Source organism: Plasmodium cynomolgi, chromosome 14, assembly GCF_000321355.1.
Source record: "Plasmodium cynomolgi strain B DNA, chromosome 14, whole genome shotgun sequence".
Taxonomy (NCBI): Eukaryota; Apicomplexa; class Aconoidasida; order Haemosporida; family Plasmodiidae; genus Plasmodium; species Plasmodium cynomolgi.
Genome location: NC_020407.1, coordinates 1493067 through 1508214, shown reverse-complemented (window position 1 = coordinate 1508214; position 15148 = coordinate 1493067). Strand labels below are relative to the sequence as shown.

Below are 15148 nucleotides of genomic sequence, written 5' to 3'. Positions count from 1 at the left end.
TTTTTTTTTTCTCCCTCCAAATGGGAGAAAAAATTGGGCGTTATAACACAACACCTGTGCAATTTTACCCCTTCTGTGTCCCCTTTTTTTATGTCGCATATAGAAAGGGCTGTCTCACTGATGGAGGGTTTTCTTCGCATGCTGCGCCTGTGATAAAGTTTATTCGAAACGGTCAAGTTGGCTTCTCCCCGGTTTAACCCCTTAACCCCTAAGATTGGCTGCCCAGTCCGCCATTCCACTTAATCGCCTCACTATTGGTACCTTTCACTCGGATGAGTCTAACTCATTTATGCGTTCTTCCAGAAGGTCCGACGTGCTGCACAAGAATTCCCTTTCCACCTGCGGGTCACCACATATCCCAGCTTTCACCTTGTTGAAATGGTTAATGTCATTTTCCTCATTGGTGACATCAAAATTATTGGTTAAAAAAGCTTCAGAAATAAAAATAAGCACATCATTTGAGTTGCTTTTCTTTTTATTGCAATAAGCAGCATATTCACACATGTCCTTAAATTTCAAAGTTTCCATTTTGTAAATGGTTTTATCTGGATTCTTTATAAAAATATTTTTGTTTAAAAATAAATCTAAATGTTCTGTAAAGGCGTGCATTTTATTATACTTGGGATCCACAAAAATGGTAAACTTTTTCAAATTATTTACTTCATCATTTTCTATATATCCTTGGAAAAAATTCAAGGACGATAAAATCTTATTATATTCACTATTTCCGTGTTTGCTCTGAAACTTGGGGAAATTTTTAACATGCACATAACGGTTTTTTAAAACATCTGGATTTGTGCTTACGTTATCTAAAATGTTTTTCAGAAAATTTAAAAAATCTTTTTTTTCATCTACATCATATTTTTCATTCTTTATATATTCGTCCAATAAATTCTCTATTTTATTTTCGTTAAAAAAATTATCTAATGAAACACTTGGAACTTTCGTGAGCTCCTTAACTTCCGCTTCCTTGCTACATCCCGCTCTGATATTTGCGCCTCTACTGTCCTCATTACGTCCATTGTTTAATACAGGTGCGCTCGCTTCAAACCCAGGGGCGATGTTAGTTTGATACGATTGCATCATGTCTAAAATTAATTTCCCCTTAGTCGTAGACATGACCTCCTTCGGGGTGTCTAAAATGTATTGAGGAATATTTTTCCCAACCAAAAAATTGCATACTTCGTTTGTAAAATTGTTACAATTCCAGTTAACTAAGTTGTATTTGTCTACTGTAAAATCTGGCTGAATGCCGTTTAGGTATTCGTGAAAGTGCGATTGTTGCAGTTCGGTTATTCCCATATCAACGATGTTCACAGGCTGTAGGTCGTAGTAAGACTCGAATTCGGTTGGAGCCAGGCACATGATTCCTCCACCTGCACGGAGAAAAGTGTGCGTTTGTATGTGCATGTGTACGTGCGCGTGTATGTGTAATCGATAACACCGCAAATAATGTGTACCGCTGAGCCGTAGCAGACATGCACGTACACAAACACTCTCATACACTGAAACGCTCATACGCTGAAACGCTCATACGCTGAAACGCTCATACGCTGAAACGCTCATACGCTGAAACGCTCATACGCTGAAACGCTCATACGCTGAAACGCTCATACGCTGAAACGCTCATACACTGAAACGCTCATACACTCATGCGCACGCTACGGTTGGGAACGCCCCGCGCCCCTTACCGTAGAAGTACTCCATGTCATAGACCCAGACGGCAGTGTGCCACACGCCATTTATTTGTTTTCCAATCAAAAAGGGGGACCACAATTTTACCCTACAATGTGAAAGTGTGGAGAGAAGGGAGGGGAATAGAAATTAATTTCGATTATTTGTACATTCGTTTTCACGCACACAAATAGGTTCCACAAAAATACATGTAAAAAGTGAGTGCCCTCCTCCCACAGATGTGCAAGGCATGGCGTGCCCCTTATCTTTGCATTTTTATTTTTTTTCTTAAATGATTACATTCCCCTGGACAAATCGTATATCTTCAGCTTGACATTGAAGGATGACATGATAACTTAGGTCGGTTAGAATGAAGTTCACCTAGTTGAAAACACGTTATCGTTGGAATATATCCTTCTGTATGCAGTAAATGAAGCGGCTCTTGGTGGTAGTGGACGGTGGTAAGCAAAAATTCCTTTTTCGCTATATTGTACAATCTACTAAACACGAAAACGAATTTGTAAAATTTGATGATGCTATGAAGATTCAATAATTTCGGAATCTTCTTCAGCCATGTGGCGTAACGCTTATGCGTACGGAAAAAAAAAGAAAAAGAAAAAGAGTCTTCTGTTGTGAGCCTTACATGCGACGTACATACGAATCAATTATGTACACAGACACACAGCGCTTCACTGCGGTTATTTGTACCGCACAATTAATGTATACCTCTCGTTTATTTTAACAAAAACAAAAATAGTGATAGAAACAAAGGGGTTATATCATATAGTTGTCCTGTTTGACTGAGCCTTTATTTTGTTTTATTTTATTTCGTTTTACTTTATCTTTATTTTTTTTTCTTCACCGTTTTGTGAACCGTTTATGAGCAGCTGCAGGCATAAAATTGACGTGAATAATTTTTCGGTCTTTCCCCCCTTCCCCAATTACGACCGTTTGTTCATCAAAAAATTGGCACCACGTTTGGGTGATTATACGTTTATCATGCACTTATGCATATATAAATGTATACACTCGCGTGGGGAGAAAGCTGCGAAGCAAATTTCCACTCGAATTCGCCACGTACGCACGCATGAAAAGAGTGAAAAAATCGGAAAAGAACGGCGGAATAAACGTAAACACAAACACAAAAGGCGATGAAGCATAATCGGGCGGGTCTCTATACAGTTATAGTTAATTTTCTGTTTCCTGAACTTTTTAATTTTATTCTACACTAATATATGAACGAAAAAAAAAAAACAATTCTTTTGCATTTCGGAAAAATGGCAGAATTTTGCTTTCGCCTCGTTTGACAGTGCTAATTCGACCATGCGCGCGATGACGCGCATTTATAAATATTACATATACTACATATATTACATATATTATATATATTATATATACATATATATGTACATATGTACTATGCGTGCGCAATGCATGCATACGCGCGAGATAATTTGGCAGCCCGCTTTTCACGCCTTATGCAAGTAAATTTATGTAGCAAAAAAGATGGCGCATACGAACAAATCGCATAACGGTTTGGATTACGCATTTTCTTTTTTTCTTTTCCCGCATATTCGCAGTTCGCATAGCATCAGTGCCATTCCTGCGTTGGCCTTTTCATTGCAATGCGGGTCGAAGCGGGAAAAAAAAATATTTCTGTTCCTTTTTTTTGAGAATATGAATGGGTGGAAAGCGTTTTTTTTGAATACGCGTAAAAAGGGCAGTAAAAAGAGCATCAAAAAGAGCAGCAAAAAGGGCAGCAAAAAGAGCAGCAAAAAGAGCATTAAACTTGTTAACAATTGTTGGCCCACATAAACAGCCTTCGCATAGACGTAACTGCTCCTATTTTTTTTTACCCTGTTATCGGCGTATTGAAGCAATTCCTGTGTGCATGTTTTTATGAAAATGCCCGCAAAGGATTGAAGGCTGCTTAAAAAAAAAAAATCTTTCGGAAGAACCAAAACTGCAACGTGAACATTTTTATGTATACAAATTTATCAATTCACGTAAGGGCGCATTGTTGGGAAAGGAGTGGAACCCCAACTTTTAATATTTTCCAGTTATTCAGGAGAACAGATAAACGCGTCGAATAAATACTGAAGCGAACTTTGAACAATTCCAAACTGCCTGCAAATTCGGATGTACTCCTCCTACACGACGAGATTTCACATACTTAGCAAAACCATTTAAGATAAAAATTTCGAAAGATGATAGTTGAAAATAACCATCAAGAAATTAATGAGGCATATGACGTTATATACGAAGAAGTAAAATTAGAAGATTTCGAATTTGACGAAACGATTAAAACATTTTTTTATCCGTGCCCCTGCGGAGATATTTTTGAAGTAACTCTGGAAGGTATTTTAAAGGGCGAAGATGTTTTAAGATGTCCAAGCTGCTCATTAACCATTAAAATAATATACAGCCCGAACGACTTGAAAAAGTATGCTTCGGATGAGTAATTTTATGGAGCTTGTCAACCCAGGGGAGAAGCCACAGCACGGCAATTTATTCACTCATTTTGAGGGAACAAAAATAAATATATGTGCATATTTTTATAGAGTCCATTTTTGTCACCAAGATATGCATAAATGGAAGAAATGAGGAGGTGCAGGCTACCCAAACAGCTGCTGCAAATTTTTTCGAAAGTGGTCCTACATCCAGAACTGTTCACAGTGTGGTCAATTTTCCCCAAAGTTGCTACTTAAAATGTAGTGCGATTTTATAGAAAACAGAAGCTACGCGGTAACTCCAAGTGTTCCTACTTATGTGCAGATTTGTACGTGTATTTATATATTGTTTTATTGCCTTCCCCTTGGAGCATTCCAAGCATCCATTAGGCGCCTTTCTTTTTTCATTCCCCCACGTCGCCTTTACCAATTTAATTACCCACTATTTTTGAGTATTTCTCCTCGCCTTACCCAAATCGGTACAAAAAATTATGTGTGCCATTCTTTCGATTGTTAATCCGTTCGATGGTTAATCCGTTCGATCGTGTAGTCTATCATATCACGCGAGCTCGAATTGGAAGTCGCTAGTGCGGTCGCGCCAAAACAAGTGTACATGGTATGAACACTGTGTGTACATATTTGCATAGATAAAAAAGTGCCCACGAATATAAGCACATAATAACGTATACCGATACAACGGAGAGGACCCTTGCGAGGGCGAAACGGAAACAACCATAACCCTTTTGCGCAATTGCTGTAGTAAGATACCTGTCTGAGAAGTACCCTCCCTTACTAGATGATAACTTAATGGTTTTGACATTTCCAAATAAAGATATAACGAACAGCTTTGCGAAGAGCTGGAAGAGTGCATAAAGAAGCTCAAGTATGAGAACAGGTTTTCCCCCCCACTTTTGATGAAAGGCTAATAAAAATGTATAAGGACAGCGAAAAATACGACGCCGAAAAAAAAGGGGAGGGAAAAAACGAAAAGGTTATAATCAGAGTGAAAAGAAAAATCGATGAAATAACCATCCCGTCAATTTACGTGAAAAAGTCCAATAAAAGAGTATGCAATGGTATATTTTACAAATACATCGACACGGTAATTCCGGAGGTAGATATAGAGAAGAAAAACGTCGAATGTGTTAACTTGTTCCGAAAGCATGAACAGCACCACAGCAGTTGCAGTGACTTGTCACCCCTTGTCGATAAAAAGAGAAAATTCAACTCCCTTAAGGGTTTTGAAAAGGATTTAAAGGAAGCCATAAATAATTTAAAAAGGTACAAAATAGTGAACCAAAATATTCAATACGTCGATTTGGATGCGCAAAAAAATGGAATTTACAAAATTATCGATGTGAATTTGTTGCAAGAATGGGGCTATGCTAATGTGGATGATGATGCGGGGGCCGATGCGAGGGCCGGTGCGGGTGCGAGTGCGAGTGCTGGTGCTGCTCGAAAGGATGAGACGAAAGAGGAGAACGCACGGGGGCAGACGGAGAAAGACGCACATAACCAAACCGAGCAGGAATATGAATACGATTTATACATTGTAGATGACCAGAAAATAGAGATAAACGATTATATGGACTATCTGTACCACATTAAAAATAATAATGTGGATTCATCGGAGGTTATTGTGTTGGAGGATGTGTATGGCAACAACTCCAACGAGTATGACTCGAAGTCTTTTTCCTCGTCCAGCTCCGATCGTGACACAGTGAAGGAAATGTCGGATTACCCCGACGAGAGCTCGAGCAGTGGCGATGGTTGCAGCAGTGTATGCAGCGTTGATGAGTGTGGTGACGATCCTGTGAGTAGCGACTCCTACGACGGAAGCGCGGGAAGTAACCGCCACCACGAGACCAACCTGCATAGCGACTGCTACGGTGGGAGTTTGGGAAGCGACTATAACCTCGAGAATAATCTGGACGTCGGTTCACACGAGAACAACTTCCCCAGCGATTTCTACGATGAGAATTCCGTGGACCAGCTTAGCAACTGCAGTGAGGATAACCCTTTCGGAGCCTACGTTAAAAATGCTGGCAGTGATGAAAACCTGTTTGGAAGCAGGCGGTGTGGTATGAACAACTTGGGGAGCTACATAAAGGGGAAGTTACCCAAAAGCGGTTACAATAACCAAAACGGTGTTAGCCATCACAATGGCAGCAGTAGCAACGCCCTCAGTAGGGACTTCCCCCAAAAGAGTCCCCCCAAGAAAAACGAAAGAAAAACCCACACGCGCAGTAAAAAAATGAACTCCTTAATCTTTGAAGAGAAAATAAAGGACGAGTTAGAAAAACGGTTAAAAAAAAAAAATGAAAATATGCTAAACGTGACGTTATCGGAGAAGCTAAAAATTCTGGAGCAGATGGAAAATGAGTACTATGATAAGTAGTAGGCGGTGGAATTAAAAATTTGCAGAACTGTGCTGTCTATGGTGATGAAGTGGGCGCGAGGGGAGAAGGCGCGCCCCCCGTCGGATGACTCAGATGACAGATTTGACATAGCGAAGAGTTGTGCGCCGTCAATCTGCTAAACCATAATGCTTATGCACTGCGCACATGGGAGGAGGAGTTATTTGTCTGTTGTTACTCTGTTTGCGGTTATCCCCCTTTCTGTTTGTATCTTCCTGCTTGTGCAAAAGTTTTTTTTTAAGTGTTACTTTTTTTGTATGCCTTTTTCCCCAGCGCGGTGTGGATAAAACAAGGCTTTTTTTTTTTTTCTTCTTACCAAGAGTTCTAGCATTTGTTTTTTTCTTCTCTCCGCGCGTACTCCAATTTGTCACTACAGATGAATTTCTGTTAAACATTTGTTCGTATATAATTTTCCAGATCGCAGTAACGCCTCACAAAATAAGCGATTTATCATGCTTATAAAAAGGATAGGTGGGGCCGAAAATTTTTACTTGCCGTATGCGAGTATCACGCCCATAGTGCTGACTAGACATGACACAAATTTGTATGCAACGGCAGTATATAAAATTCGTACGCTTGAAGGCGTTCATATTGTAATTATAAAAGTAAGAGTGGAGTTGAAATTTTGCCAAGTCAATAATAAACCAAAAAGGATCGTCCACAGGATATTTGTTCACATCACAAAAGGTGGTACATAAAACATCGAGACGATTTTCATCGTTTCCTACTTTGATGGATATTTCGTAAGGCGTGTAAGATTCATCTAATAAATAATTAAAGAGTAAATATATTTTGGAAATTTTTGTAAGTTTAAAAAATTGTATTGTGATTGTGTGTGGTCCTAAGCCGGAGGACTGCCAGTATGTGTTCACATTATTGTCTTTTAATTTTTTCGTGTCTGATTTGCTTTTACTGCTTGACAATTTCCAAGTAGCCAGGCATCCCACGTCAATATATTTTTTGCTTAAGTGAATTGGGGGCATTTCTTGTAACACCTGTTCAGCATGTTCATCTCCACCCCTTAAGCGCACTGCGCGATCTTTTTCCCCCTCATTCAACGCGTTGATCACGCTCCATAGGAAGTCTCCATTTACGCCTTGCGCGTTGTTTTCACATTGCACACTTGTCATGTTTTCCGTGTTATCTTCATTTTCAATTGAATTGGCAGTAGTACCACTCGAGTGAGATTCTGCGTACCCTTCTTCATCATTCGCTTTGTCTCTTCGCTCCTTTGTCTCTTCCTTTTTGGAGCCTGCACATGGGTCCCATCTGTCTTTTACCCCAACTTCATAACTTTCATCTCCTTCCTCTTCCTGTTCACCACTTTCGTGCGACTGTCCTCCTTCCAGGTGGCCATTTAAAATATGCGTCTCCAGTTCATGATTACATTTGAAATTTCCCTTCTTGTGTATTTTATTTGTTCTAAAAAAAGCCATAGTATGTCAAAATTGAAGCATTTTAAAGAAAAAAAATCACAAGTTTGTTGGCATTAAAAAAGGGGTAGTTGCGGCAAAGAGGTTCAGGGTTCAGGGTTCAGGTTTCAGGGTTCAGGGTTCAGGGGTGTATTCCTACATAGGTATTTATATATATGCACTGAATTGAATAACCGTTTATGCCTGTGCGGTGATGGTCCGCCCGAGACATCTTGAGTGACGCACGAAGCATACCCCCAATTTAAAAAATGAAAAAGTATCAATTTTTTTGTGAGTCCCCATAGGTGCAACGCAAAGGGGAAGTACGCTAACGTGCAATAAAAAAACGAAAAATCTTTCTTTTTCGTCCCTCCCTATTCGTACAAATAAAATTGGAACCCTCAAGAAAACGTCACGGAATAGTTGCAAAAAAAGCGGGAAATGTAAAATCGGCCAACATACTTAACTGTCTTTATAGGCTAACTATAATGTGTGTCCACGACATGACCATCGGGAAAGGGGAAAACAAAAATAACAGTTGCCTACCGGGGTGAATACTCCTTTAGTGAACTTTCATATTTGTCATATTACATTGGGGGGTAGAAAATGTGTACGATGCGCGGTATATGTACAGTGCGTCCGCGACACATCCAAACTGTGAAAAAATTCTCATCTTTTGGGTAAGCCCCAAACTGAAAAGGAGCCTTTGCGCGAAGTTTTTTTTTTTTTTTTTTGGGGGGGGAAACCCTATCATTCCTGTGTGCATGTGTGTGCTTATGATGCTCCTTACCACCACACACAAGTGCGGGGGCAAACCTGCTAAGCTAATCCGCTGAAGCTTTCCTACCTGGGCAGTATAGGGCCAGCCAGATGGTAGCCTACTTCACGGTTCGCGCACCACATCTAGGGCACACATTCTTTAATTGGCCACTTAACGGCCGTAACGCTTTGGAAGGTGAAGACAGCGGTACATGCCATTCGATATGGCGTAGGGCTTAAGGGTTAAGCACCCAAGAACGTATCGAACGCGTATAGGCTATTAAAACCTCATTTGAAACTCCAGTTAGCACTCTAAAAAAAAAAATTTATATTGGCTAAATATACACTTTATTATTATGCTTAAAGCGTTTAACGTAATAATAAGAAAAAAAAAAAAAAAAAAAAAAAAAAAAAAAAAGTGAATCAATGAAATGAAATAAATATATTATATAGTAAAGCTATCTATTATATATAATAAAATATTATGTAATAAAATATAATAAAGATATTACGTAATAAAATATTATGTAGTTAAATATAATAAGATATTATATAATATATGTGAAAACATCTGGAGTGGAAAAAAACCTGAGTAAGAATTGGGCGTAAATATACTCATAAAAAAAAAAAAATATAATAAAATAAAACATTTTTTTTGTTAAAAATATAAAAATTAATTATATTAAAAAAATTGATAAAAAAGTATAAAAAAATATACTATACATTTAAAAAAAAAAAAAATGAAAAAAAAACCTACTACTACACTACTCTTTTGGTTTATTCAACTTAAACACTATATTTATACATAATTTACAACATATATTTTTTTTTATTGTAAAATTCAAATGTAAAATAAAAAGAAAGTGAGATAGGGGGGGTGACGGGAAAACAAATTGCAAAATATAAAAACATTAAAGCAATAAAACATTAAAAAAAATATAGAAGAAAAATTCCTAAAGTTTTAAAAAAAGGGGAATGTTTTTCCAAAAAAGCTTTAATAGCTGCTTTTATATTTTGCAAAAAGAAACGAGCTCGATTAACATGGCCGAAGAGGTTGAGGGTTGGGTGTGTGTGTCTATAATTCTCTCACAGCATCATGAAAATGTATCATCGGTAGGGGTTGAGGATTCGTGGCATAATACAAAACTGTTCATATATATAAATATGTATATATAGTGCAAACATTAATTTTTTTGATATGTAGAAATGGACTCTTTTGCCTCAGTTGACTTTTGGTGCACACAGTTGAGCGGTGCGCACACAGGGTTACAATATGTCACTCTCATTGAGGGGGTCCATCCAATTTTTTTTTTTTTTTTTGTCTCATTTTATTTTATCTCGCCTCATTCCACTCCACTTGTCATTCCATTTCAATTCACTCGACGTCTGATCACTCCAATGGACTCAGAAGATCCACGCTGAGAAGCCCCTTATTCCATTCACGGTCGTGTTTATAACGCAGTTCTTCTTGTACTTGGACGAGTTATCCAATTTGTTGTTCTTATTGGCTTCTTTATAATTTGAGCACACAGACTCGTTTAGGTATTTCAGACTTTCGTCCATGGCGTGGTCTTTTTTTTTCTTCTTTCTCAATCGGAACCATTTCGTCTTTTTATTTTTCTTTTCGAAGCATGACTTGTAATCATTTAAACTTTTATTTTTATAATAAAAAAATTTACTGCTTTTGTCATCTCCATTGTTCACAACATCTTCTATGTCGGTTAATGAACAGAACGTCTGGTCCCTCTCATAGTCATATTTATCTAGTTTCTTCTTATCATAGGGGTAGTAAATGTCTATTTTGTTGCTGCTGTGCTTGTATAGTCTGAATCGATGGCATGTCCTCATCAAATTGCTATCTATAAATTCATCGCTATCATCACTTATGACCTCATTTTTGATTAATGCTGTCTTTATGTTAATTTTGCTGTCTCTATTATCTTCGTTGTAATTATTCCTTCTCTTTGTAAACCTTTTAAAATTTAGTCTACAATTATATTTTCTTTTATTTTGATTATTATGCACTTTTTGCTCATTAAAGTTATCTAATGTAATAGTCATTATTTTTATAGTTGGAAATATATATTATTTTTTGCATAATATAAAAGGCAACGGTATGCTTATTTTATTCTTATATTCCTTTTAATAAGAAATTAATAAGCAAGAAATGGTAACGCGTGTGCGTGTGCGTGGCGCGGGCGGCACAATCAGGGGGAAAAAATGTATCCTTCAGGCGCGCGCTCAGAGTGCACGTATATGTAAATATATACTGCTAACTATACAATATGGCGAAATGGAATCGCGCAAATGGGCAAGAAAAGAAAAAAAAAATAGGGAAAAGGCGTATAATGTATATACAATGTACACTATACCGTAACGTAAAAACGTTTGGTAAAAGCGACACGTGCTTTGCAAGCCAAAGCTGCTCTCGTTTGTGCGTAATTCGCGAAATGCGCTGCGCTTTTAAAGCCTATTCCTTTCTCTACAGAGTTATGTACACATCAATTTCGCATACAATATATGCAACTGGCTTGGACCTCGCGAGAAAATTTGCCTTCTTAAGCAGTCAGTGCGGAGATATTGGCCGAGCACGTAGCAGCGAGCTGTTCACATGTACATTCGTATGTGCATATGTATGTACGTACGTATGCATGTATACACTTCGCGAAAGGCAATCAGTCACATATACAAATTTTGCGCAGAAGGTATGTTTACGATGAAAACTTTTGAATACACAAAAAATTATACTTGTATGTAATTTTTTTACGCTTTTTCGAATATCTTTTTTTTAAAAAAAAAAAAAAAAGAGGTACCGTGCATTACTATACGTGTATAATCAATCGAAAAAAAAAGAAACAGCTAAAAAAAAAAAAAAATAAGCATATGAACAAAATCCTTTTTGAAATTTCTGCAAAAGATTTTAACACTCGCGATTTATTGATATTCCTGCAAATAAATATATACATACTACGGCGCACGTGATACGTATAAATATATATAAAAGCTTTTTACGCAAATATATATGCTATACATACGTTACGTGCGTTTTTATATGTATATATTTACTCCTCCCAATTCATATCTCACTTATAAATATGTATAAGTGGTACGAAACTGCTTTTTCAGCAAACGTTATAAAAAATATACGTAAATATTTGTTACTTTTTATTCCTATATAATATTCAAAAATATTATATAAAAACAAAATAAACGTCAAAATTAGCTTTAATTAACTTGATTAATTAAAACAGGAAAAGCGAAGGTATGAGAAAATCCAGTTTTTAAAGATAAAAAATTTGTTTATAAAAATGTTTTGCGTTTTTTATATTTAAATTTAAATATATTTAAATTAAATAAAAAAATATTTATTATTTTTTATATTTTTTTTTTTTTGTATGCGTATATGCAGTATGAATAAAATTTTATTTGAGTAACGACTTTGAAGAAAAGTTCACCGTCCAACCGTTTTCTAATTTGCATAATAATGACGAATGAGATTATACATGTTTATTACTAATTATGCGTAATGGGTACGGTATGTATTTATTATATGTATATTATTTCATTTTTATTTAATTTGCTTTTTTTCGAGAAGTATATTTTCTACTTAGTGCTTAAAAAAGACCCGGGTGCCGCCGGCTATGCAATATGGGTATGAAACGTATGTATGTGGCGGTTCATTCATTTGCAAAGTTTTTTAACGCGACGCTTTGTGCATACACTTGCTAATACTACTCTCACATTTTTATTTGCATTTTTTCGTCCAAAAGTTTGCCATACTCCCATGGAGATTAACGTTATATTACGTAGTATATTATGAATATACATACTTTATACTTATTTATATGTATAGTATAAAAAAACGATACTGCTGAAACAGTGGAACATGCAAACACATGCAATTTGTTTTTTTTTGAAAGTATAAACAGGCATAACGCTCCGGCAGTTTTTCCGGAACCCCCCCCCCTTGAAAATATGGCCACGTAAATAATATTGCCAATCGGTATAGTAGAGGATTAGTTACGTAGAGAAAATTAAAGGGGGGTACGTCGTATACTATATATACATAATTATTCTTAGCTTATATGCGAGGCCATATTATGCAGTTTTTTCTATATGCATACATTTGTGACAAAAAGTGGGAAGGGTGCGGGCAGAATATTTATTTTTATACTTATCCCTATTTTTATTTAATTTAATTTTATTTTATTTGACGTTTATTTTATTTTTATTTTATTTGACGTTTATTTTATTTTTATTTTATTTGACGTTTGTTTTATTTTTATTTTACTTTTGTTTTTATTTTTATTTTCGTTTCTTTTTCCCAACGATTTGAAAAAAAAATTGCGGTACTGCCGCATTTTAAACCATTGGCGTAGTAATAGCACAGCACACGGATGCTTTTTTAAAGATGGCCAATGAAATAAACGAAATTGGGACACGAATTATAATGCGAAAAATCCATAGTAGCCAAATGATGAAAATTCCCAGACCCTCTAAAAAAATAAAAAATCTCCACTGCACCTGTGGCACATTATTTGTAGACGGGCCGTATTGTATACTCGCGTAAAAAGAATAAATAATGCGTAGGGGGACCCCCCCCCCTTAAATAAAATATTTCGTCAACGTGAAAATTTCGTACATATAGAAAAGAAGTAGAGCCAAACCGGTGATGTTCAAATACCCGTCAAATTGTACATTCAAATGATTTGAAACAATTTCGTGAAAGCTCCTCCTTTGGTGAGCATATGCGCATGCGTTAGCCCGCGGCTCTGCTTCCCGTGCCTTGCCTTTCCCATTTTTTGCACTAACATATTTTGAACTAACACAAACACTACTGAAACCACAAGGAACGACATAAATAATAAATTATGATCAAATAAAATAAGTGCCTTCTGAGTGCAACGCTGGGTGCGACGCGCAAGCGAGCGAATTGGGTGAACGTTATTTTGCACTTAGCGTTATGCTTGTTTCGTACCCGGTATAATAATATGCATTGTTACGTATATAAAAAAATAAAGGCAGTAAAAATATAGGTGATCAGTGATAAGCGTTTCTGTCAAACGTACACCCCCTCCACTACACCTCAGGCTCAAATGGTCCTTCCATATGCATACCTACTATTCGACGTGACTCAAAAAAATATATTTCTTTTTTTTATGTTTTGTTCTTCCCGACTCATATAACATCGTGCAAATTTGACGTTTGAAATGTCGTTGCCATTTTGCATGTGTGATCAAAAATAGGGCCTCTATTAATGCGCGTGTTATGTAGAAAAAAGGCATTTTAGTAAAATATAAATACATTTAAATATGCATCCATCACGGTCGGCATGATTTTAACTTTGATTGGTTATACGTGGGCCATTGTGCATGCTAAATATATGCATTTATTTGTGCGCGTGATTATGATTGACCCTTTTGTGGCGTATTATGAAACATGAAGGAAGCGCCTTTTATCATTAGCAAGATGGAAGGGGCGTTTGCATTTTTAATTTTGTTCCCTCTCGTTCTTAAAAAATTGAAGAAACACACAGTAAAAAAAGTGCAACCCTTTGAAGTTAAAGAGAGAGAGAATATTAATCTCTTGTTAACTATGTGCGTATGAGCATATACGTCGCTGTGCCCCTTTCGTTTTCATTTCCTGTGAAAAATTGAAATAGCAAATAAAATTGCTGCCGTGTGATATAAAGGGGCATCCTACTGGAGGAAAACAAAGAATATTCATTTATGTTAGAAAAAAACATAATTATGCAAATACGTATCCAACAGCAGAAATGATTAGCTGCAGTTGTCCTATGACACACTCTACCATTGCAATTGGGAGAAAGAATGTTACAGTTATGACAAAAAGTTTCCACCCATTACAAGGCATTTCATGTGCTGAGTGGTTTTGCATGGCATTTTTGCATTTCCCCCTCGCTTCAATTTTGCGTTATTTTTTGCGTTATTTTTTGCGTTCATTTTTACGTTCACTTTTACGTTCATTTTTACGTTCATTTTTGAATTCATTTTTGCGTTCATTTTTGCGTTTTTTTTTTGCGCTCATTTCTTCATTTTTTTTTGTTTTCCGTTGGTTTACTTTTTTTTCCAGTGGAACGGCACTTACTAGCCAAAATGAAACAATTTTCCCCGCCCGTTCATTAAGGTTCAAACGAGAGGAGAAAAGTCGCTCAAATTTACATTGAATACATTTCCATATCTGTAGAAGCGTTGTTTTGGAGGGGAAAACATGTGTAAAGGTGTGTACCCCTGAAAAAAAATTTTTTAAATTGCTTCCACAAAAGGTTAAGGTCAAGTAAAAAATGCCTTCAATTTATGTGTGCTGATTAAGAGACATTTTTTTTTTTTTTAAATGACCGATGTTGACAAATTGGCAAAGTTTTAACCTCATTTTTGTAATAAAAAAAAAAAAACAAAAAAATTAAAACAGGTAC

The 15148-nt window shown here is 36.5% G+C and overlaps 5 protein-coding genes across 5 annotated transcripts; 2 read left to right on the top strand and 3 right to left on the bottom strand.

The window, feature by feature from the left end:
• Window positions 1–264: 264 nt before the first annotated feature.
• On the bottom strand, window positions 265–2024 carry PCYB_144420 (Permuted Papain fold Peptidase; the record flags this gene model as incomplete). Its single annotated transcript, XM_004224913.1, has 3 exons — window positions 265–1376; window positions 1692–1783; window positions 1975–2024. The coding sequence occupies 3 exons, from the start codon at window positions 2022–2024 to the stop codon at window positions 265–267; spliced, it is 1254 nt and encodes a 417-aa protein (XP_004224961.1).
• Window positions 2025–3881: 1857 nt separating this feature from the next.
• On the top strand, window positions 3882–4136 carry PCYB_144410 (zinc finger containing protein; the record flags this gene model as incomplete). Its single annotated transcript, XM_004224912.1, has 1 exon — window positions 3882–4136. The coding sequence occupies one exon, from the start codon at window positions 3882–3884 to the stop codon at window positions 4134–4136; it is 255 nt and encodes an 84-aa protein (XP_004224960.1).
• A 919-nt stretch (window positions 4137–5055) lies between these two features.
• PCYB_144400 (hypothetical protein) lies at window positions 5056–6522 on the top strand (the record flags this gene model as incomplete). The annotated part of the gene is made up of 2 exons (XM_004224911.1): window positions 5056–5798; window positions 5829–6522. 2 exons carry the CDS (start codon window positions 5056–5058, stop codon window positions 6520–6522), a joined length of 1437 nt encoding a protein of 478 aa, XP_004224959.1.
• Window positions 6523–6972: 450 nt separating this feature from the next.
• On the bottom strand, window positions 6973–7524 carry PCYB_144390 (anaphase promoting complex subunit 10; the record flags this gene model as incomplete). Its single annotated transcript, XM_004224910.1, has 2 exons — window positions 6973–6996; window positions 7033–7524. 2 exons carry the CDS (start codon window positions 7522–7524, stop codon window positions 6973–6975), a joined length of 516 nt encoding a protein of 171 aa, XP_004224958.1.
• A 2631-nt stretch (window positions 7525–10155) lies between these two features.
• Window positions 10156–10773, bottom strand: PCYB_144380 (hypothetical protein; the record flags this gene model as incomplete). The annotated part of the gene is made up of 1 exon (XM_004224909.1): window positions 10156–10773. A coding segment is annotated over one exon (618 nt), but the record flags the coding sequence as incomplete, so codon positions are not given.
• Window positions 10774–15148: the final 4375 nt, after the last annotated feature.